Source organism: Podarcis erhardii (genome assembly GCF_964252035.2).
Source record: "Podarcis erhardii genome assembly, chromosome: 1".
In the NCBI taxonomy this organism is placed as follows: Eukaryota; Metazoa; Chordata; class Lepidosauria; order Squamata; family Lacertidae; genus Podarcis; species Podarcis erhardii.
The window spans coordinates 32,786,789-32,809,973 of record NC_138497.1 but is presented as its reverse complement, the minus strand read 5'-3'; the positions used below and the strand labels follow the sequence as shown (position 1 = coordinate 32,809,973).

Genomic DNA, 23,185 nt, shown 5'->3' with positions numbered 1-23,185 from the left:
ACCCGGTTCACCAGATTATGAGTCCACCAGTCTTAACCACTACAATTACATGCTATTTCTTCCACAGTCCTATATGTTCCATTATGCTTATGTCACTCTTTGTCAAGGCAAGCACACAAAATATACCTCCAAGGTTAATGGAAATGTACCAGTTTGTTTTGGAGGGGTTTTAATTTTAGAAAATATGCAGTCACTGAATAAATTATGTACAGATCTCACATTACTTTACATATATTCCAAATAATTACAGAATTTAAAACTTATGTGTTCTTACCTTAGTACCCTTTTTTACATATTTGGCATTGTCTTTTTCAATGTCATGCCAAGACCTTATAGGCACCTTAAGTTCATCTCCTACAACCATCCCAGGTCCCTGTGTAGCCGGTCCGCCAATAAACATCATTATACGGGCACCAGTGTTAGGAAAAGTACACTGTGGGATAATAAAAGTTTTTAAGACAGAAAGCAAAAAGACGTGTTTCAAAGACATATTGCGATGATATTCGGAACTGCTAATTGAGTTCTAAAATAGGTTGAACTGTGAATATGACATAAGGTTAATGCTGAGACCTATTTAACTAAGTATATTTAGTATTTACACTATAGTACCTCACTTTTCTGTAACTGCAAAAAGAAACAGCTGAACCGGAAAAACTTCATGAAAGTCTGTTTGCAATTGGAGGGAACAACCCTCAGCATTTTTCCAATTTCAAATCAAATTCACATTGCTTTAACTCATTCAGGTAACCCATATAAGGGCAGCGAACTTTCAGATGCGCATAAATGAGAACTTGTTACCTCTAGCAGTCCTACAGCTATGGAAAGTGCCACTCCAGAAGACCGCAAAGGTCTTTTCCCTTGGGGAACAGGCCAAGGATCACGTTGCAGTTCATCCAAAAGATCAGTGAGATTCATGTCAATTTTCTGGACCGGCTGTAAGAACCTGGAGACAAGAAAAACATTAAGTTAAAAAGAAGTTTCCCTTGATTGCAGAAGCTTTCAAATGATTCTAGACCATTTATATATTTGCAAAGTATTGACCTACAATTATAGTGTTTAAAATACAAATTAAATTTTGTTATAAATTTAATGTTACATGGGTGGTATCCAACTAAGTAATACTTAAGTTAGTTCATGCTTGATGTCTCCCTGTGCTTTTATATTATGTTGGAAGTTACTTCTTCTTCTTCTTCTTCTTCTTCTTATTATTATTATTATTATTATTATTATTATTCATGACAAACTTAAGCCCATTGATTTCAGTGCTTCTACCCCAAGTATGACTTAAGTTGGCAACTGATTTACTTTCATTGTGAGTCACCCAGAAAGCTTGTTACTGGGTGGCATGCATATAAATGAGTAATTAAATGAATGAATAGGATTTGGCACAAGCTAAGCTTTGCATCTTGAGTACACTTGCTTGGAAGAAAGAGAGTCGGGAACAGGGATTGACCTCAATATCTGACATTTTAACATTTTTTATTCATCTATTTATTATTATGCTTATAACCCACCTTTCCTCCAATGACTCATACTGCAAAATTACAAAGCAGGGCTTACTGTAAAACAATTTAGTACATTTTTCTTCTTAATAAAAACAAATACCTGTTTGATGGTGGTGGCTGCTGAGCTTGAGGGCCACGCCCCACTTGTGCAACATTCATTTTTGTAAGTCCTAACATTTCCTGTGAGTATATTTAACATAATAAAGTTGAATATAGTTACATATTCAGCATATAAACAGCAACAACATTTTAAAGAAAATTAAGGAATATTTCTTACTCATTTACACCGAGTCTTTTTAATTAAAAAATCTCTTACTTTTAAAAAAAGTTTGGAAACATCTTTATGATGTTGATTTTCTCATTTTACACATTGAAAATGTTTGCTTAATTCCTTAACTGTTCAGTAAGGTACAGATATTTTTTTTACTTCCATCCTCAAAGACAGAGCAGCTCCAAAGCTGGAAATACCATTTTTAATATTAATTTTATATTTACCTGAAGCTGTTTTGCAGTCAGATCCTTGGTGCCTCTGAAAACATAACTTTTGTAAATCCCCTCACAGCCAAGCTCATGAACTTGCACCATTCTCCCAAAAGTAATAAGTCCAACTAAAGCAGTTGGAGGTAGGAGACTTAACGACATTTGCATGGATTCCTTCAAAGCTTGCAAGTCTTCATCTTCCATACACGTGTCAACAACATAAAGAAATATCAAAGGCATTTGAGGTCCGCGCTTTAAGAAAAAGTGAACAAGATTGCAGCATTAACACTACTTCAAAAAGTCAGGAACAGCCTTGTTGTAACTATCCCCAAACTATACCTGATCAAATGCTTTCTTGGGAATACTCATGCAAAACCGGCTTCAACATGGTTGTATCCATTTTACAGTCCTAAATAAAAACACTTGAATCTCTCTAACACTATGCAAAGTGGCATGCACTGACTTGGGCAGACATACGTGTATTAGATTCCAGTGTTATTTAAATCAGTTTTGCTATACAGTTGTACCTTGGTTCTCGAATGGAATCCGTTCCAGAAGTCCGTTCGACTTCCAAAAATGGTTGAAAACCAAGGCACGGCTTCAGATTGGCTATAGGAGCTTCCTGCAGCCAATCAAAACCTGCAGAAGCCGCGTTGGACGTTCGGCTTCGCAAACTGAAACACTCACTTCCGGGTTTGCAGCATTCAGGAGCCAAAACGTTTGAGTCGCAAGGCATTTCAGAACCAAGGTACAACTGTATTGCTTAGCACTCAGTTCAGTTGAAACAAATGTATAAGCTGTAGAGCACTTGTGCTACCGTCTCCATGGTGGCTGAAACATATTTAGGATGTCACCCCTGAACTACCCATGCTCCTCCTACTTCTGAGTTACATAGGTTTTAGGCTACACTAATTGTTCAGGAAAGTATGACTACACCTGACTCTGAGGTGGAATCTACACACGTATTAAAAATGCTGTGAAAACGCTTTTTAAAAAAATGTTTTTAAAAATGTTTTAAAAAATACATCGAACTCACTATGCCATCTAGTGTCACATTTGTATATTGCACTTTACAACACATCTAAAACGTTTTATTTGCCACTATATAGCTGAGTCCTTGTCCAAACTCCACATATTGGAGACCATCACAGTGGCAACTTTTCTGACCCAAGAATCCCAAAGATTTTAATCAAGGTATTTACCTGTACTACATATTCAATGCTAGAAAACTGAGGTAAGAGTTCTGCAGGCTGGTTCATCTCAGATATGCCTGCATACGTAGGAGGAAACTGCAGAAGAAAAGGGATCCAATCAAATGAAAAATTCAAACAAAAACCACTTTGAAGCATAAATTTCTATACCAGTCAGCCTTTCCTAACCTGGTGCCCTCCAATTGCTTTAGAATATAACTCTCAACATCCCTGACATATGGCCACAATATGTGGGGCTGTTCAGAGTTGAAGTCCAAAATATCTGCAGAGCAACAAGCTGGAAAGGGTTTACCTATACTAGTCTATTCCACCCCACCCCCACCCTTTACATGTTAATATTATTACCACTCATATCTCAATCTTAAAATGCATTCACCTGAAAGTTCTCTTACCTGATTTCTCTGGTAACAAAAATTGCAAGCCCATAGTTTTGCTCGGTAATCCACTTGGCTACAAAAATAAATTTTAAAGTGTTTTAATAGACAAATTATGAATGCAAGACAGATACTTTGCAGTTTCATGCTTAAACATGGGCACAGGTAACAGCATAGTATCTAACAATGTCGCTCAGCAAGAATGTGAAGGGAAGCAATTTTTGGCCATTCCCCTCCCCCAACACACACCTTAAATCTGTTCCTGATGTAGTGGGGGCTGGAGAGGCAGGGGAAGGATAGCTTAAAACTGCATCTTTCCCCATTCTTCCGACAGAAGCTTTATTGTCAGGTCACTGAGACCGTTGATCAACGGTCAATCCACAAACTTTAGTCTCATCGTTTATTCTGATCAAAGCTAGTTATCAAAACTTTTCTTCTCTAACCCATTAAAATATTTGTGCTTTATCTTAACTCCTTCCTGATACCATAAGTTGTGTTTGGTACTGCTTTTTATTCGATTACTGTTAAATTTATCATTTTAGTGTGTTTCCTTATGAGGCAAGGGAGAAGGGCTACCCCTATGCTATCCACATAATCAGTTATCAGAAACCAATATATTCAATATATTCAATATATATCCACATATGCTTATACAAATCAAGGATTACAGTACTTTATAATTCATTTTGAATCAAAAGGGAAGCTGTGCTGCAAACTGCTTGAAACGGCAAAAGGTTAGAGCCGACCTTTCCCCTAAATATCTGTGCACCCGGGACAAGGGGGAAAGACATGAATCAGAGATTCTGGTACAAAATCCCCTCAGATACAGGCTAAATTAATCCACAGAACAGGAAGAGCAAAACCACAAAATATCCAAGCTCCCTGTCCTGTCATTACTGGGGGAAAGGTTAGACAGAGCGTCACTACAAGCATCGGAAAGCAGAACTGGAATCCGGTGCTGACCAAGGTTTGACCGGGGGTCAAGTTGCGTGACAACCGCTTGCTGATTGGCTGATTCTCGCTGACAATATTGTGAATCCTTCCTGATTGTCTCATGATCAATGATTTGCTGTGTTCTGCTCAGGTATAAAGACCTCTGGATTTCTGTCAATCGGGGTCCCCAGTTCTTTGGAAAATATTCCAACTGGGTACCTTATTGCCTGGCAATAAACCTCACCTTCTTATTCTCCATTGCTGTCTGGCTGATCTATTTTTAACACAATGCGAGTACCTCTTTGCTTCATTTGGTGCCGTGACTCGGATCAGACAGGCCAGTAGGGTTTTTTTAACCCAAAAGAGCCTCGCTCGGTTCTTGCGGGGGGGCGTGTCGGGGACCTTGTTCCAGCTCCAGGCGCCACTCGGACATCATTTCCGAAGGAGGGGGGCAATCGCCTCGGCCCGGATCCCCGGCAAGACGGAGGCAAGGACCGAGGAAGGAGAATCTGAACGTGAGCCAACAGGAAAAGCGCGCCACGGAAGGAACTCACGGTGAGTTGAGATAAAAATGAGTGCTTGATCAACACTCGGGCGACCCACTAGTAACCTCCCGTTAAAGGGGAAAGGATTCCCAGAAGGGAAAGGGAGGAGAAGCTGGGTGAGCCCAAAAGGAGGGAATAAGGGAGTTCTGCAGGAAAAGGTTAGGAAAACAAGAAACAGAACAGCTGTGCGTGTGTGTGTGTGTGGGTTTCTCTGCCAAAGTTGTTTCGCCGCAGGCAAAGGGGGGCGAAAAGGGCGGTGTGTGTGTGTATGATCGAATGGAAGAGTGTCCCGGGACTTGTGGTTGAATGAGTAAGGACTGTGATATATATAAAAGGAAGAGTGTTTGAAAGAGGAAAAAAGGGAGAAAAGGGTTCTGAATGAGTGCAGGAAAGCAAGGAAAAAAAAAAGGGGAAGTGTGCTGTGGGTTTCCTTGTCCTATTTTTGAAACGGCCTAGCTAAAAGCTTGCCTGGCGAAGAGGGAAAGTTTTTGCAAAGAACAACTATGGGGGGAAAATGTTCAAAACCAGTTCAAGCCTGTACACCCCTAGAATGCATGTTAGAAAATTTTAAAAGAGTTTTTCCAGAAGAACAGGGAGAGGTCAAACCAAGTAAGGAGGTTTTAAAGAAATATTGCCAGCAGATTTGGCCCCAACAGGTCAAAAATTGGCCACGGGGAGGTACCTTCAGGATTGAGCTATGTCAAGCAGTTATGGACTCAATAATGCAGAAACCGGATTTGCTTAAGGAGCAGTTTTATTATATTTCAAAATGGACTACTATTTGTTTAAAAAATCCGGACTGGCTCAGAATAAAAGGAAATAATAGCAACTGTGAGATTTTTGCTGTAAGACAGGAAGCCAGGAAAACCACAAATTCTTCTGCAGCTGACAGAAAAATTTATGTTGCTCCGCCAGAGGAGGAGGGAATCCCTCCACCGCCATACAATTATAGCAGCACAAATCAAGCAATGCAGCCGCCTTCAGGGCAAGTGTTGCCAAGTCAAAATGCAATGGCAGGATAAGCCCAACAGATACCTGTGCTCAGCCCATCTCAGCTGGCGGTAAATAACTCACAACAAGCTTCTCAGGCAGCCCCACCTTTTCAAGCAACGCTGGATGTGCCTAGCCTTCCAGATTTGCCTTCCCAGCCAAATCAAGCGGCTGCCTTAGATCAAAGCATGTTACCCTCCCCTCCCGAGGAAAAATTCAACCAGGACATGTCAGTCAGGCAGACACAGACAGAGGGAGCGGAAGGAGGAACCAGTACATTTCAAATGTCTGGAGCATGGGGGGAACAAACTAATTCATTAAGAACCCCAGGAAGCCATGACAGTTCAAAATTATGGAAATTAATGGATGCAATTACAGATTCAGGCCTTTGATCCAGAAGCCCCAGAAAGTAAGCAAATGGTAAATGCGGCATTTGTGGCTCAGAGTGCTACGGACATTAAGAGGAAATTACAAAAGTTAGACGCTTTTGAAACATTGCAATGGATCAGCTCCTAGCAATCGCTTAAAAGGTTTTCTTGAACAGAGAGAATGAGGTTAAGAAGGACAGAGTTCGGGAAATGAAGCAAAAGGCAGTGTTTTTGGCTGCAGCCATCAGCCAAGGATCGGCATTTGATGCAGGTGCCCAAGGGAGAGGTTCAAGTAGGGCACGTGGAGGTAGAAGTGGAAGGGGAAGAGGACTGCCATTGGGAAGGAATCAATGTGCAATTTGCAGGAAGGAAGGTCATTGGAAGCAAGAGTGCCCTGATGCAAGGGAAGCAGAGGGAGAAGGTGGATTCAGGGATCAGAGGGAACGTGGACGTGAATGGGGATCGCAGAGAGGAAGGATGCAAGCAGGAAGATATGTGAGAAACAGAGGAAGTAGCAGAGATTTTGTTGGATTAGCGCAATTGGAGGAATATGAGAATGAGAATGCATAGGACAGACCGGGCTCAACTCTTTCTTTAGGCTCCCAGGAGCCCATGGTCTCGGTTAAACTGGGGAGCCGTTTAGTAAATTTCATGATAGACACTGGAGTGCAATTTTCGGTGCTCACGAAGCCATTAAAGGCAAAAAGCAACCAAGCAGTGACAATTGTGGGAGCCACAGGCAACAGGGTCCTAAAACCGTTTCTGCAACCTCAAGAATGCCAGATTGGAGGGAAAACACTTACACATCAATTCCTGTATGTGCCTGAATGCCCAATTCCCTTGCTGGGACGTGACTTTCTATCAAAGGTCCAAGCACAGATTACATTCACACCAAAAGGGGCAGAAATGAAATTACCCCAGGCTGCATCTGGGATAGTCACAGTAGAGGTGCCTAGGGAACAGGCATGGAGAATGATGGTGGCTTTGTCAAGTAAAGACTCTCAAAAAAGAAATTTCACAGATTCCCAAAAATCTGAGAGCCCCACCTGGAGTATGGGCAGAGGACAACCCACCAGGCATGGCAAAGAATATAGCCCCATTCATAATAAATTTAAAACCAGGGGCAAAGCCGATAGCAACTCGACAATATCCAATCCCTAGACAAGCAGCAGAGGGAATGCAGTTGCATATAGATAAGTTTTGCAATATGGGCTTTTGGTAAAGTGCCAGTCCAGCTGGAATTCTCCACTTTTTCCAGTGCGCAAGCCGAATTCAGATCAGTTTCGCCCAGTCTAAGATCTGAAAAGGATTAATAATTTAATACAGACTCTGCATCCATGTCTGCCCAATCCTTACAACCTCCTAGGATTGATTCCCTCAGAGGCAACTGTGTTTACAGTATTGGACTTAAAAGATGCATTTTTCTGTTGCCGTGTTGCCTCCCAGAGTCAGCCAATATTTGCATTTCTATGGGAGGATCCTTACAAGGGGACAAAGACTCAGTTAACGTGGACAAGGTTGCCTCAAGGATTCAAGAATTCCCCAACACTTTTTGGTACAGCAAATACAATGGAAACTGCATGCGGCATATAGACCTCAAAGTTCAGGAAAAACAGAAAGGATGAATCGGACTCTGAAAGCGCAATTAGCGAAATTGTGCCAGGAAACTCATTGTAAATGGATAGACATGTTGCCTATAGCTTTGTTTAGGATCAGATGTTCACCAACAAAGAGACTGAAACTTTCTCCGTTTGAACTTTTGTATGGGAGACCACCTCCAATAGCCAGGGGGAAAACAGCAGACTTGACTCAGGTGGGGGGGGCAGAAAACAGCAGAGCAAATCCAGGCTCTTTCCCGTGTTTTTCTTGATTTAAACAGGTGGTGTCTCCAGCGCATTCCCATCTGCTTATCCGACCCAGTTCATCCTTTTCGGCCAGGAGACCGAGTGTGGGTACGAGATTGGAAAGACGAACCACTGACGGCTCGCTGGAGAGCTCCCTACACGGTTCTGCTGGCCACACCTACTGCAGTAAAAGTAGCGGAAGTAACCCCGTGGATTCATCATTCTCGTCTGAAGCGGTCTGAGGGTCATTGGAACTGTGAGCTGAACCCGTCTGACCCTCTGAAGCTGAAGCTCACCAGGAAACCTTGCACCTAGCCCCTCCGGAAGCGGGCAGGAGCACGGGCAACGGGACTACAGGTCTGCTCTCACTGCACCTGGAAGCCAGTGAGTCTACGCACACTGGAAGATTTTGGAGCTGCACCAGCGTATGGGAGGACCCCTACCAGTTAAAATTTCGGTCAATCCTAAATTCCAGCCAGATTTTGCTCATAAACCCTTAGTGCAAATAACAATAACAAGGGTGGACAAAAGGGGGACATTCGTGACAAGTGGGTGGATTGGGCATACGGTTGTTACATCCCTTTCTTTCTTTGGGAACTCTACATACCAGATTGGGCACAAGCAGGTCCAAGACAATAGTTCACATACAAGGGAAGAGTACATGCCAGGGGAACCAAGGAGAGCCATACGAAGCTTCTCCTACCCACCTCCCCAAAAGAGCATTTCCTGGTGCTATACTGGTCACTGTAGCTGTATTTCCTCCACCACCCACAGGTCCCTTCAAGGTAGCAGTTGCAAAGTGTATACAGTGTGAGTTGACCTCACCAGTTCGATCAGAACCTGGGGACCACCAATAAGTCCACTGGGTGCGGCCGAGCGGGAGGCTATATCTCACTGAAGGGTATGTTCTGGTACCTGCTACCTTATTTAATTGTTGCAATTTCGCTCCTTCTGGTCCTGATCATTGTATTTTGTGTATACAAGAAGGATCTCAGTATTAACATCGACCTAGAGCCAGAACTGATAAGGTTCAACCTTGAAGGCATACATGGGGAAAATGAAAATGAAGCTTCTGTTGATATTGATGTGCTTGTGGCTCCAGAGAGGCCCAATGGTAGTAGGTAATGTCTTTATAAACCATGCTGAACACATGTTCCAGATATATGGGGAGAATGCTACCCTATATTATGAACACCCAAGGAAAGTAGCAGACATGTCCCTTATACCAGGATTAATCAAGGATCCTGATGTTGTTTTGGCAGGCCTACTTTACAATCAGAGTGGTCTCCTTGCAGCCCCACCTACTGAAATGAATGACATCCCCTATCGATATATCAGATATACCAGAACCACAAAAGGTCTATGTTTTGTTGTCATGCCACTGGAGTATGGAATTCCAAATGGAAGTATTGGCCCCAAGTTAAGTACCACATTGACAAAGGATGGCTGGGAAATTATACCCAATGCTCGGATAAATTTTGGCTTTGGGGATCCCACAATGCCTCCTACCAGGGCAATACGACCTCATCAGATTTATACCCATACTTTCCTCAGTATTCAGTTCATTTCACCGGACAAGGGTCCATTTGTTCTGGTTGGATGATTAAAGATCCTAACCTCTGGTTTCTATATGATGGATTGGCGACAAATTTCCACCCAGGAAATTTCCAGTGTGTCGGTGTAGGGGCATTCACCTTTCCGGTTGCAGTGGAGGTCAACCACATGGTACCTCGTCTTGCAGGCAGACGGAAAAGGACGGCCCTAGGCGAACACTGTGAAGATGAAATTTATCTGACAAATTCTGTAGGGAGCGTTGGGGGTGGATTTATAGGATTCCTCTCAATGGAATTTACCCAAGAGTAGTTTCCGAGCAAAATAAGGAAGCACGGTTTGCTCTTACATGCAGGCTGGAAAAAATCTATCAATGCCACCACCCATGTCTTGCGCTCTTTGCAGTCAGAGGTTGAGGATTTGAACCAACTGACGATGACCCATAGATTGGTTTTAGACTACCTCCTTGCACGTTCAGGCGGTTTTTGTAAAATTGTCCCAAAAGGTCAATGCCAGGTTAAGTTCCACGACCTTAACAAGACAATCGAGGATGAATTGGAAAAACTTCAATCCCTGGTAGTTGACAACACACCCACTCAGAATCCCTGGGGAAAGATGTGGTCATGGATCCCAGGAGAGGGGTGGGTGCATGGCCTTCTGACCGCCTTAGCTATAGGAGGAATTGTTTTTCTGTTGTTTCTTTCTGTAATCCCTTGTTGTCTGTCTTTGCTTAGAGGAATGATAGCCCGCAATGTTAAACATCTCACTGACCCTCAGATTCTGGCAATATATCGAGCTTTGCCACCAGCGCCAGATGAGCCAGAGGAAGACGATGGTTACGAGCGAATGCATAGGGAACCGGTTCCGGTGCAGGAACAGGCCCCATTGCAGGAAGCAACGGTTTATTCTGATGTCTTGAGTGGTGTTCAAGCTCAGGAGTCAGATGAATCTTCTCTCTGAGCTTGAAAAGGGGGGAATGAGGCAAGGGAGAAGGGCTACCCCTATGCTATCCACATAATCAGTTATCAGAAACCAATATATTCAATATATTCAATATATATCCACATATGCTTATACAAATCAAGGATTACAGTACTTTATAATTCATTTTGAATCAAAAGGGAAGCTGTGCTGCAAACTGCTTGAAACGGCAAAAGGTTAGAGCCGACCTTTCCCCTAAATATCTGTGCACCCGGGACAAGGGGGAAAGACATGAATCAGAGATTCTGGTACAAAATCCCCTCAGATACAGGCTAAATTAATCCACAGAACAGGAAGAGCAAAACCACAAAATATCCAAGCTCCCTGTCCTGTCATTACTGGGGGAAAGGTTAGACAGAGCGTCACTACAAGCATCGGAAAGCAGAACTGGAATCCGGTGCTGACCAAGGTTTGACCGGGGGTCAAGTTGCGTGACAACCGCTTGCTGATTGGCTGATTCTCGCTGACAATATTGTGAATCCTTCCTGATTGTCTCATGATCAATGATTTGCTGTGTTCTGCTCAGGTATAAAGACCTCTGGATTTCTGTCAATCGGGGTCCCCAGTTCTTTGGAAAATATTCCAACTGGGTACCTTATTGCCTGGCAATAAACCTCACCTTCTTATTCTCCATTGCTGTCTGGCTGATCTATTTTTAACACAATGCGAGTACCTCTTTGCTTCACTTACAATTATTGCAAATTACTTTACACTCGCTGGGGAAAGTATAAATATTCAGGGAAATAAATAAAATTAGAGTTGTGTCTTGCCATGCACCATAACAAAAGGCAGAACAATTATATTAAATAATCTGTTAGTCGTGTGACTGCAAGTTAGTTAAGCAGTGAGTGGCTGATAATATTGCAGAAGCAAAGTGGCACCAGTGTTACCTTTATTTTGGTATTTATTGTTTTTGGCATGTCACCAAATGTGGAAATTTCAGGGATACCTTTTCTGTTAATGGTATGCAGCACAGCACATTAAAAAAAAATATTGCAATTTGTACATGGCAAGTGCACGCATAAAGCATCACATAGAAGCTCTGTGTGCACATGAGGCAGTATGATTTCAGTTAATTTATCCACAAGAAAACAGCTTCAGTAAAGAACCATACATTATAAGTATGTTTTTAAAGTCCTGTTACAATCAACAGGACTTGCTTTAAAAAAGATCTTGTGGGAATAAGGTATTAAGACCCTTGAAAAAAATACTACAAAATAAGAACTGTATTTACTATTTACACTTTTTGGCCATTTTTTTCTAACTGCTGTCATGGATAACTTTATGGAGCAAGAAAAATTCTGTAGATAAGGCATGCTCACAGATACTGTCAACTTCAGAAATGCACTTTGGAAAGTATCCAAATCATACTCCAAACAAACTCATTGAAATCAATTAAGTTACTTAACTCCAAGCATGACTGAAGCTGGATATCACCCATAATGAGCTGCACTTCAGATAATATCTTTTATGTGCTGTGCATAATTTTGTATTTATTTGTGAGGGTGTGTTTTTTTTAAAATGTCCAAGATACTATTTGTAACATTTTTTATAGGGAAGGTCAGAAAATAAATTTGTCTTTCAAACTCCTGAACATAAATAACATAAAATAACTTTTTTAACAATAATAAAGTACTAATATCCATGCAAAGTTTAAAACTCTTTATCTGAAATTACCATAATGGATTTAGAACAGCTCGGCAGGTAGTTCTGCTGCACAGGACCGGCTCATACTGAATGGGAGGCAAGTCAGGCCGCTCTTTCAATGGTGTAAACAGAGAGGCCACAGGAACCACCATCCTTGTAGCCTCAAGACGACTGGAAGGCCATACATTCCAGCTGAATCGAACGCCATCCCTGTCTTCATTCTGCTGAATGAACTCGAGGAAGGTTGCCATCACTGCGTTCTTATTTCTGAAACAGAAGCACACATTAATGGATACATGCAAGCTTTGGAGAATGAATTAGAAACCAAGCCTTGTTTCATCTGAATGGGCATTACGGAGCACCTCCAAGTTACCTGCATTACTAGCCATCTCGAAAGACATACATTTTTCATAGAGCTACATGCGGGAAAACAAAAAACAACTAGGAGCCTCCGTTGCATTTGGATAGTGGACATTCTACAGTATTGCCAGTACACATATTAAAAAAGAGATATCATACATACATCTCTCAAGCGGCTGTAACATTGCAGCAATATAAAGTGTCAGCTCGGAAGTACACTGACCTGCAAAGTAACTTTGATTTGAGAAGTGTTATCCAAAAGAATATCACAAGGATTACCACACTCCCATTCATTTCAAAACAGTGTGCACGGGGGAAGGGTTCATTCACCTCTTAAGTTCTTTAACTAGCAAGTTCAGACTGGTACTATGCAATACACACCACCATATGTGGTTGCTACAGATTGCTGTATTATTCAAAGCTTGGTAAACACATCAGATATGGCAGCAGCTCAGCAGTACAGTCACCATGGCACACCACTCACATTGGACAAATTGAACTGCAATGAAAGTATCCAGTATAATACAACAGTTCTTTATTATCACACCAACAAACCTTTGGTCGTTTTAAATATGACAAACCAGACTTACACACTAGAAGAGCAATACAGAACGGGGGGGGGGGGGGAGCAAGACAAAATAGTGAATATATTCAAGAGCTACCAAGCTCAGCAACAGCAATGTCTTCAGTAAAATTCCTCCAACCTTTCCACTCATAATCTAGGAATTATTCAATTTATCTGTACTCTCCATGCCAAACACTCTTCATGTATCCTGGGTCTGCAGCAGCCCCTAAATTGTGAAAACCCCTCCCCAGAGAGGTGTGCCTAGGTAGCATTTTCATTGTGCAGCTTGCACTGTATGCTGGAGATACAACTCCTTACCCTGGCCTTTGACAGTTAAGGTGTGGTATTTTGTTTTGCGAGACCAACCTCTTTTGTTGACATCCCATCAGATGTCAAAGCGATAAACAACTACCTGACATTCAGAAGACATCTGAAGGCAGCCCTGTTCAGGGAAGTTTTTAATATGTGACATTTTAGTGTACTTTTCATCTTTGTTGGAAGCCGCCCAGAGTGGCTGGGGAAACCCAGCCAGATGGGCGGGGTACAAATAATAAATTATTATTATTATTATTATTGAATTTATATTTTTCTACTCTACTTTTAATTGTTTTACTTTTTGAGGGGGGAAATATTATATCATTGTAACCTGCCCTGAGACCTTATAGTGAAAAGTGAGTAAGAAATTTTATAAACAGCCTGATTTATATTTGTTATTTTAATACCAAACTCCTGTCAACAGTTCGATGTGGCTTTGTATATGTAAAGCCAAAAGTTTTATTTGTTAGAATTCCAAAGCTGAATGCCAAAATACTTTCTATTGTACATGTATGGTTTTATTGTAGGTGTGTAATTTTATTGTAAGCTGCTGTGCAGGTTCTACAGATCAAGCAATAAATAAATAAAAGCACTATAGGCAAGTATCAATGTTGCAAGTGGACTATTGAGGGAGTGACATAGATGGGAAGATAATACCACAAAAACCTACCCTGGGCACATCTATATTGCACAATGCATTTGCATCATACTGGCTGCACTGGCATGCAACAGTGCACCATGGGCTCCCTTCTCCTCTTCCAGTGCAGCCACAAGAGTGGAAACCTTAGTCTCCACTTTCAACTAACCACAGTAGCTCATTATGTCTTGACCTGGACAAACCATAATTAGTATTAACTCTGGTTTTCTGAAAGAAGTTTGAACCATGGTCAATAATGATTGTTCTCAGGATCCTACTCCAGAATGAATTCCACAATCATAAAATGATATTACCCACAAAATACCTTCCACTTATTGCAGCAGCTGTAGCTTCAGTACACTGGGGGGAAATCTCAAGCTTCAATTTAGGTGTTTCTAATAGCTGTATTATCCAGCTGTACTGAACAAGTCTGCATCAATAAACTTTTGAAACTTGCAGGCATGCATACTTATGGTATGACAAAGTTAAGATCAATAAGGCCTTTAAGAACCATATTGTCAGGAAAGCAGTATTTAATGTCTGGACAAAATACAAAGACTTATTGGAAAACAAAACTCCAAGGTGGCTTTCACCTCTGGAAGCTAAGGCCCAAAAAAGACCCAATATGGAGGCCAAATGGCCAAAATATTGGGAAATATTAGAAAAAGATGGAGACAATTGGAAATTGCAGAGTTTGGAGAAAATGAAGGATAAAGTGCGAGACTGGTTACATTACGCCCAGATTAAAGAAGTTTTTAAAAATGACAAAAAATTAGGGTTCCAGGTGGAGAAATCAAAGTTGGAAACAGAATTGTTAGAACCAAAGACTAAGGTATTATCAAGAATGTATAACTTGCTGTTAAAATGGAACACACAAGATGAAACGGTTAAATCGGTTATGATAAAGTGGGCACAGGACACTGGGCATAACATTATGTTTGAGGACTGAGAAAGGTTGTGGACCACTGGGCTGAACTTCACTGCATGTAATGCTTTGAAGGAAAATGTAATGAAAATGATATACAGATGGTACATGACCCCAGTTAAACTTGCCAAAATACACCATTCGTCTGATAACAAATGTTGGAAATGTAAAGGAAATGAAGGAACATTCTTTCACCTCTGGTGGACTTGCCCTAAAGTGAAGGCCTTCTGGGAAATGATATATAATGAGTTGAAAAAGGTATTTAAGTATACCTTCACTAAGAAACCAGAGGCCTTCCTCCTGGGTATTGTCGGCCAGAAGGTGTCAAAGAAGGACCGAACATTTTTTATGTATGCAACAACGGCAGCAAGGATACTCATCGCCAAGAACTGGAAAACTCAAGATCTACCCACACTGGAAGAGTGGCAGATGCAGCTGATAGACTATATGCAACTGGCGGAGATGACTGGCAGAATCCGAGACCTGGGAGAAGAAAGGATTGAAGAAGATTGGAAGAAATTTAAGACTTATTTACAAAAATATTGTAATTTGGTTGAATGTTAAGAAGGATGCTTGATCATAAATAACTGGCCACCACTAAATTAGACTGGAATTTGATGATAAGTCAGATTAAGGAAAACATAAACCTTTTGGAGAATTGTTAGATTATATTTAAATGATTGGATATAAGATTGCAAACAAGTTGATAATTTGCTTGAAAAACTTTTCAACGATGTAAGTGGGAGCAGAAAACGTGAGGAAGTCCAAATAAGTTATGAAATTATGTTACGATATAACCAATGCTGTTTATTATTTGTGCATTTCTTTTATATAAAAAAAACCTTAATAAATATTTATATTTAAAAAAAAAACTTTTGAAACTTGCAGGTTTCAACAGCAGCTTGCCAAGCAGCACAAAGTGATGCTGCAAGTTGGGGAGGAGCAAGGAGAGAGAGCAGAATCTCTGCTGAAGTTGCAGAGCTCACCAATGCAGCCCTCTGACCTGCAATTATAAGCAGCCAGCTCCCTGAAACTCTGCTTTTAACGAATAGCTCTTATTTTATTGCTGTCATTGACAGAATTACCCCAGCCGAAGCCCATGCAAAAAAGCACAACACTGTGTTGTCAAAAGGTCCATGGAGGGAAGAAGCTGAATAACTTAGCAAAACGTGGAAAAATCAGAGAGCAATAAATCAAGCAAGAGGTGGGAAGAGGTGGTGCTTAGGTCTTCCCTTGTCTGCCTCATACCCACAGCAGACCCAAAGTAGCTTTTCCCATTACAGAAAGAAAAATCCCAAGGGGGAACACGTCTTTGAGGGGAGGGGGATTTGAATATGATAAACAGTGAGAAGGAAAACAGTTTAGCATTCTCTGTGCCCCTCCCTACCACTTGTCTACTCTTCACACTTTCCTCCAAACAAAAATTTATTTAATGAAAAAGAGTGTCAGGACTCTGATTTTGAGTATTTGCATACAATGTGTACTTGGCTCTTTGCTACCAAAATTTGCAATAAATATGATGAAGGAACAAAAGCAATACCTGCCCTACATACAGATTTACAGTTGAACTCTGCACTTCCAGAGACATGCATATAGCCAGCTATAAGAATATTCTCATCGGCAACTCAAAATTATAGGCATTTGGTTGGGTGCTTCACTGAGCTCCATGTAAACAAGCTTGTGTCAAGCACAAGCAAACTAAGTAACTGTGAGCAAAATGACTCTTCCCTTCTCTGCTCAATGCTGCCCCCAATAACAGATTTAGGGGAACTCTCGGGGCAGATTTAGGAGGTGTGCGAGGGAGGAGAGGGGAGGAGGGAGTCCCACTGCGTAAACTGAAGTCATTCCCCTCACACAATTATTTAACTGAATACCATCCATTAACTATCCGTGAGATAAAGACCTTAGGATGAAATGCTTCCACTTTTTAAAAAGCCACTGTACATTGTTTTATTACATGCTTACACATTCTACAAAGACCAAGGTACACACAACGTGTTGATTAGAACAGACGTCTTCAGACTTTTCAGATCTGAAATTCACCTTTAACCCCTGTCTACAATACAAGACACAAACTTAATGTGTTTATTATACTGGTGTTAAGTATCTTCCCCTCTCCCTTCTCCATTTTCCCTTATTTTATTTTCTTAAAATATAGGGGGAGGGAATGATAGCAATGTCACCAGTACAACCCCTTTTACACGTTTGTGGGTTCTAATCCACCAGTTAAAGACCAATGGATGAAAATATGCTTACCTCTCAATACCACATCATAGCTGACCTTACAAAGCTTATGCATACATTTTGGCTCATAAAACCTGATCTGGGCAAAGGAATTTATCCCATCTTCTTCCTTTATTTTTGCCTTCCAAACACGAATTACAGCCTAAAACACTAGGCACAACACAACCTATTTTCTTGTAAGTTGTACCAATTTAAGTGGAATTTACTTCCAAGTAAGTTTGCCCAGAACTATGATGCTCATCATAAAAGTACTACAAACCTATACAAACATCTAGTAAATACAGCATATCTAAAAACAAGTTATAATCCAGCATAAGACCCCAAAGCAAGTTTAAACAGAAGTAGATCCCAGTGAGTTCAAGGGGACCCACTCCTTAGTAAATGAGCTTAATATTGTAGCCCTAAGTATGCTTACGCACCAACATGATTTTAAATACTTACCTCTTTGTTCAGCAGAGATTATTAGCTCCCTAAAATATAACTTGTAAAATTAACGCCCTGAACTTCAACAAAATCTTCATACCTAACATTCAGGAAAACTTTTTGGTGTGTACAGAGACAGTTTGCTGGTTATGACTGACATAGCCCTATATGGTTTGGATCCAGGCTAGCTGAATAATTATTGCATCTCCCTTTATGGGCCTTGACATCTTCTGAGGAGGCCTTTATCTTGGCTCCACCACCTTCATAAGTACCTTGGTTGAGGACATGAGAGAGGGTCTTGTCAGTGGCTGCTCCCACCTTGTGGAATGCTGCACTGAGCTTCCCTCTTGCTTTTCTTTCACCAGCAGGAAAGCACTTTTTTGTTCCAGCAGGCCTTTGGCCATCAACTAGCTGTTCTGAAAGGGTCTCCCGAGAGTGGATGTGGTAATTCTTTGTGCTTTTAAATGGTTTTAAGCATTTTCAGTGCTGCTTATATAGGGCTACTTGCTTGGCTGACTTTAGTATTTATTTTTAATTTGTGTTTTTAATTTGTGTTGTAAGCTGCCTTGGGATCTTCACCAGGAGAAAGGTGGAATATAGAATAAATACCCCACATTTATAAAACTTTTAAATTAAAGTTTCTAAACAAACAAATAGAAGCTGTCAGAAGGCTGAAATGGGCTGCACTGAATGTATGTTTAGTATCATGCTGCATGTCTGTTTATGGCAGATATCGTTACCTGTGAAGTGAATCACTTTCAAAAGTGAGTGTACAGCACTACATATATTCCCTCCCTTGGAAGATAATCTCCAATGCTATTGCAACTTATATATTAAATCCAGGAAAACATATGATTACAAATAAAGCTCTTGGGAGAGCGAGCTTGTTTTTCTGAAAACCCTGGGGGATTATCAATGGAGGCTTCTTGTATTATAGAAAGAAACTGCGTGACTTTTTCCTAAGATCTGTTCACTCTACTACTAATAATTGATTTGCATTATTTGTGCCAAATACTGCCAGTTCTGCAGTGTGGGAACACAGTGTACACATTGCTCAGACGACAGAATCCTATGGCACCTTAAGCATTAACAAATGTTTTGTGGCATTAACATTTCTGGGCCAGAGGCAATTTGTCAGCTGCATGAAGAGGAACTCCATTCATTCGACATTCTAAAAGAAGAAAAACCATAGAGCGGAAAATCAAAGCAACAATGTATTAGCAAATGTTTACCTACAGTATTTCATCAGTTTGATGTGGGGGTTATTTTTGTCTTTAAAACAGTTGGATTTAGGGACCAAAATACACTGTCATGTAGCACAATTCCTGCTCCCTCTTTATGATCCCGACTTTCCCCTTCATCTTTACATCTTTGTGTACATCACCCTGCTTCATTTCTTACACATCCCCTCTTTTATTTCCAAACTATCCAGATGATTTAAGAGCAGCGCTCTTAGTCTCCTAACCCCACAGGAAAGCAGCTACTTACAGCGTTTCTTGGGCATAAGGTACTACATTGGTACCTCGGGTTAAGTACTTAATTCATTCCGGAGGTCCATTCTTAACCTGAAACTGTTCTTAACCTGAAGCACCACTTTAGCTAATGGGGCCTCCTGCTGCCGCTGCGCCGCCGGAGCACGATTTCTGTTCTCATCCTGAAGCAAAGTTCTTAACCCAAGGTAATATTTCTGGGTTAGCGGAGTCTGTAACCTGAAGCATCTGTAACCCGAGGTACCACTGTAGTTCAGGCCGCTGACTCCTCTCCTCAGTAAAGTACAGATGTGAAATCCCAATATCCTTCATACCCAACGCTGCCCAAACCGGGGAGGGAGGCGGGGTCCTTGAAGGGGCAGAATAAGCTTTTGGTTCCCAAATGCTCCAGCCACCGTGTGTGCCACAACCGCCTACCCACTCCCAGTCTCTCCCTCACACACTTCGCCCACAGTACAGCCCCTCACCTACAGGAGTATGAGAGACGCTCGTCCTGGGCTGGGGGCGAGCGGAAGAGGGAAAAGGGGGGGGCAGTTATATATATAAATATGTATTTTATAATCACATTATAAAATTTATAATCACATTATAATCACAATTCTAGCTTTGGGGAGGGGAGGTACGGGAGAAAACAAGCACCCTGTCGCTGACCCCTCGCTACGACTTACCTCAGCCTACAAGTAAACGGGAGAGGCTTGGGGGGGGGTCTTTCGGGGGGTGTCCCCCGACAGGCACCAAAGCCCCCGGGGGTCAGAAGGGGAGCGTCTCTCCCGCTGCGCGCGCCCCCAGCGCCGAGTCGGCGAGCGGCTCTCCGGCGGGACTCGACTCTTGTGCCACTTCGGCCTCCTCCCCTCCTCCTCCTCGGAAAGTGGCGCAGCCCTTCCCTTCGCCCAGCCCTTCGCTTCTACCCACCTGCGTCGCTCAGCCAGTGGAGCAGCCGCCTCCGCCGCTCGCTTCAGCCTCTCCTCACACGGGAACCCAGCAGCCTGAGCGGTGCCGACGCAACCAACATGGCTGAGGGGGGAAGCCGGTGCCACGTCAAAAGGGGCAAGGAGCGCGCATTGCGAGGCGCAGCCCGGAGAGGGGCGGGGCCTCGGGACGCTTTTGTTTGTTCCCGCCTCCGCCGCAGGGCGGCGAATGAGAGCGCGGCGGAGAAAGATAGAGCCCCGCCTACGGCTCAGGCGGCGGCTGTGGAAGCGGGCTTTGGTGAGGCGCCTTGGTCCGAGCCTTGTCATCGACCCGATTCCTCACCAAGCGTCTTCCGTATTTCAACGTTTGCTGGAAACTTTTCTGCCCCGCCAGGCTCACACAGACGATGAATAAAAACCTTCCTCCTCGCCCCCCCCCCCAGTAGTTTGCTGGCGATCTGAAAATGTGTGGTTTTTGTGTGTGTATAGATATATAGATAGTATATATAGTTATATATATATAACATTATATATGCTATATATATATATATATAATATTATTATTATATATATGTATATGTATATGTATATATATGTATATATGTGTGTGTATATGCAGGTTTTGGTGTCCTCGGGTGTCTTCCCGTGTAAAAGTTGGGGTGTCTAGGCGACGTTTCGACGAGGTCTCACTCGTCATCTTCAGGCTGGTGCTTTCGGCTTCTTGTTACTGGAACAGAGCAGGATCTCAGTGTTTGAGTTCCTATAAATACTGTAGAGGGGGTGTGGTGTATAGCCTCCAATGTTCTGGGCAGAGAGGAAGTTCCCAGGCTAGTGTGCCTTTTCTTCTTTTGTTCCTTAATTACTTGAGAGATATCTTGAGTGATTTCTTGAGTGATATCCTGAGTACCACTTAGGTGGGTCATTAGGTGTGGATTAGTTGTTAAAGTCTTTGTGTCTTGACCTCTTGAACTTTGTGAAGAGTTTTCCTGAGAAGATGGCTGTACTGTACTTTGTTGTGCTCTGGCTTGGCTTCGTGTATAGGGGCGAGCTGTGGTTTTGTGGCTTGTGTCAGCCAGATCTGTGTAGGGATTGCAGGGGGGTGCAGCATCCGGAGGTGCCACCATGGATTGGCTACTGGATGGTGTCTGTAATTCATCTGTGGAGAGGGTCTGGGTTTGGGTCTGGTGTGGTTGATTGGTGTTGGCGTTCTGTGTGCCTCTGGATCTGGTGTCAGTTTTTGTGGGGAGGGCTAATTTCCAGATGTCTGGCAAGCGGGATGTGTCGTCACGCTTGTTCATGTTGTGAGGGTGTTTCTCTATCTCGATGGCTTCCATGATTATTCTCTTGTGGTGATGTTCCGTGTTAAAGAGCAATTTGGAATCTGCAAAATTAATTTCGTGTCCTGTTTCTTTCATGTGTTGGAAAAGAGAGGAAGTTTTTTCTTCTTTTTTGACGGCATTCTTGTGTTCTGCGATACGTGCATTTATTCGTCTGTTTGTTTGTCCAATGTACGTGGCTGGGCAGACTTTGCAGGGTATTTCATAGATCCCTTGGTTTTCCAACTGGATTTTATCCTTGGGGTTTCTGAGGATATTGGCTATTTTTTGGTTGGTGCAAAAGGCTGTTTTGATATTGTGTTTATGGAGGATTTTGCTAATTTTATCTGTAGTGCCCTTGATATAAGGAAGGAGGGCCATGCCATTGTTTTCTTCTGTGTCTTGGTTTTTGGGGGGTGTTTCCTTTTGGATTAGCTTCGTAATCCTGTTTTGCTGGTATCCATTGGTAATTAACACGTTTGAGAGATTCTGTAACTCAGTTGTCAAGTGGTCTTTGTCCGCCAGGCGTTTGGTTCTGGAGATGAGAGTCTTGGCTACGGAGTTTATTTGTGCAGGGTGGTGGTGTGATTGTGCATGTAAGTAGCGGTTGGTGTGTGTTTTTTTCCGGTAGATAGTGTGTCCTAGGGAGCCATCAGGTTTTTTGTAGATTAGGACGTCAAGGAAGGGAAGTTGGTTGTTGGCTTCTATTTCCATAGTGAATTGTATTTTGGGGTGTAAGTTGTTGAGATGTGTGAGGAAGCTATCCAGTTTTTCCTTCCCGTGTGGCCAAATTACAAAGGTGTCGTCAACATATCTGAGCCAAAGTTTGGGTTTGTGTTCTGACTTGTGTGTATATATATATATATATGTGTGTGTATATATATATATATTTATAGTGTGTATATAGTGTGTATACAGTGGTACCTCGGGTTACATACGCTTCAGGTTACAGACTCCGCTAACCCAGAAATATTACCTTGGGTTAAGAACTTTGCTTCAGGATGAGAAGAGAAATTGTGCTCCAGCAGCGTGGCAGCAGCAGGAGGCCCCATTAGCTAAAGTGGTGCTTCAGGTTAAGAACGGACCTCCAGAACGAATTAAGTACTTAACCCGAGGTACCACTGTGTGTGTGTGTGTGTGTGTGTGTGTGTGTGTGTGTGTATCTCGAACTGCATTGATTTTTCTGTCAATGAAACGGTTTTCATACAAAGTGTTCTGTAAATAAAAAGTGAATAAGGCCAAGATGACTGGCACTTAAAACCTTCCTGCTGCCGCTAGGTTAAAGGAGCATCTGTAGAGAGAGTGGTTCACAATAAACACGTTTTATTATATTGGAAAAGTTCCTTCTTTTCCCAATGCAGGAAAAACTGGACAGGCCTATTACTAGTCCTCAGAAAAAGAAGAAAAAGTCAGCCCTATCCCTGACTTGTACCGGGGTCTTGAACATAGTGCTGCCTCCTCCTTTCCTGACAGCTGTTCCATATATGGTATTAATATGTTCAACAGGTGCAGCATTTCTTGTCATGAAACTGCCAGGACTGGGAAAGCAGCGTCTGGATCTGATTTCTCTCCC

General features: G+C 42.2%; 1 protein-coding gene across 2 annotated transcripts in view; it reads right to left on the bottom strand.

Moving 5' to 3' along the window:
• SEC23A (SEC23 homolog A, COPII coat complex component) overlaps nt 1-20,460 on the bottom strand; it is a 34,625-nt gene extending 14,165 nt beyond the window's left edge. Inside the window, exons 1-8 of one of the 2 annotated variants that reach the window (XM_081859779.1) lie at nt 20,301-20,460; nt 12,460-12,696; nt 3,589-3,646; nt 3,188-3,274; nt 2,001-2,237; nt 1,606-1,685; nt 799-943; nt 275-433 (exon numbers count right to left, since the gene is read on the bottom strand). In XM_081859779.1, the coding sequence (XP_081715905.1) occupies nt 275-433; nt 799-943; nt 1,606-1,685; nt 2,001-2,237; nt 3,188-3,274; nt 3,589-3,646; nt 12,460-12,680 (987 nt within the window). In that variant the 5' untranslated portion in view covers nt 12,681-12,696; nt 20,301-20,460. Of the gene's footprint in view, nt 1-274; nt 434-798; nt 944-1,605; nt 1,686-2,000; nt 2,238-3,187; nt 3,275-3,588; nt 3,647-12,459; nt 12,697-20,056; nt 20,232-20,300 lie in introns of those variants that run through there. The other variant, XM_081859780.1, reaches the window with a different exon arrangement.
• Between the last annotated feature and the right edge of the window lie 2,725 nt (nt 20,461-23,185).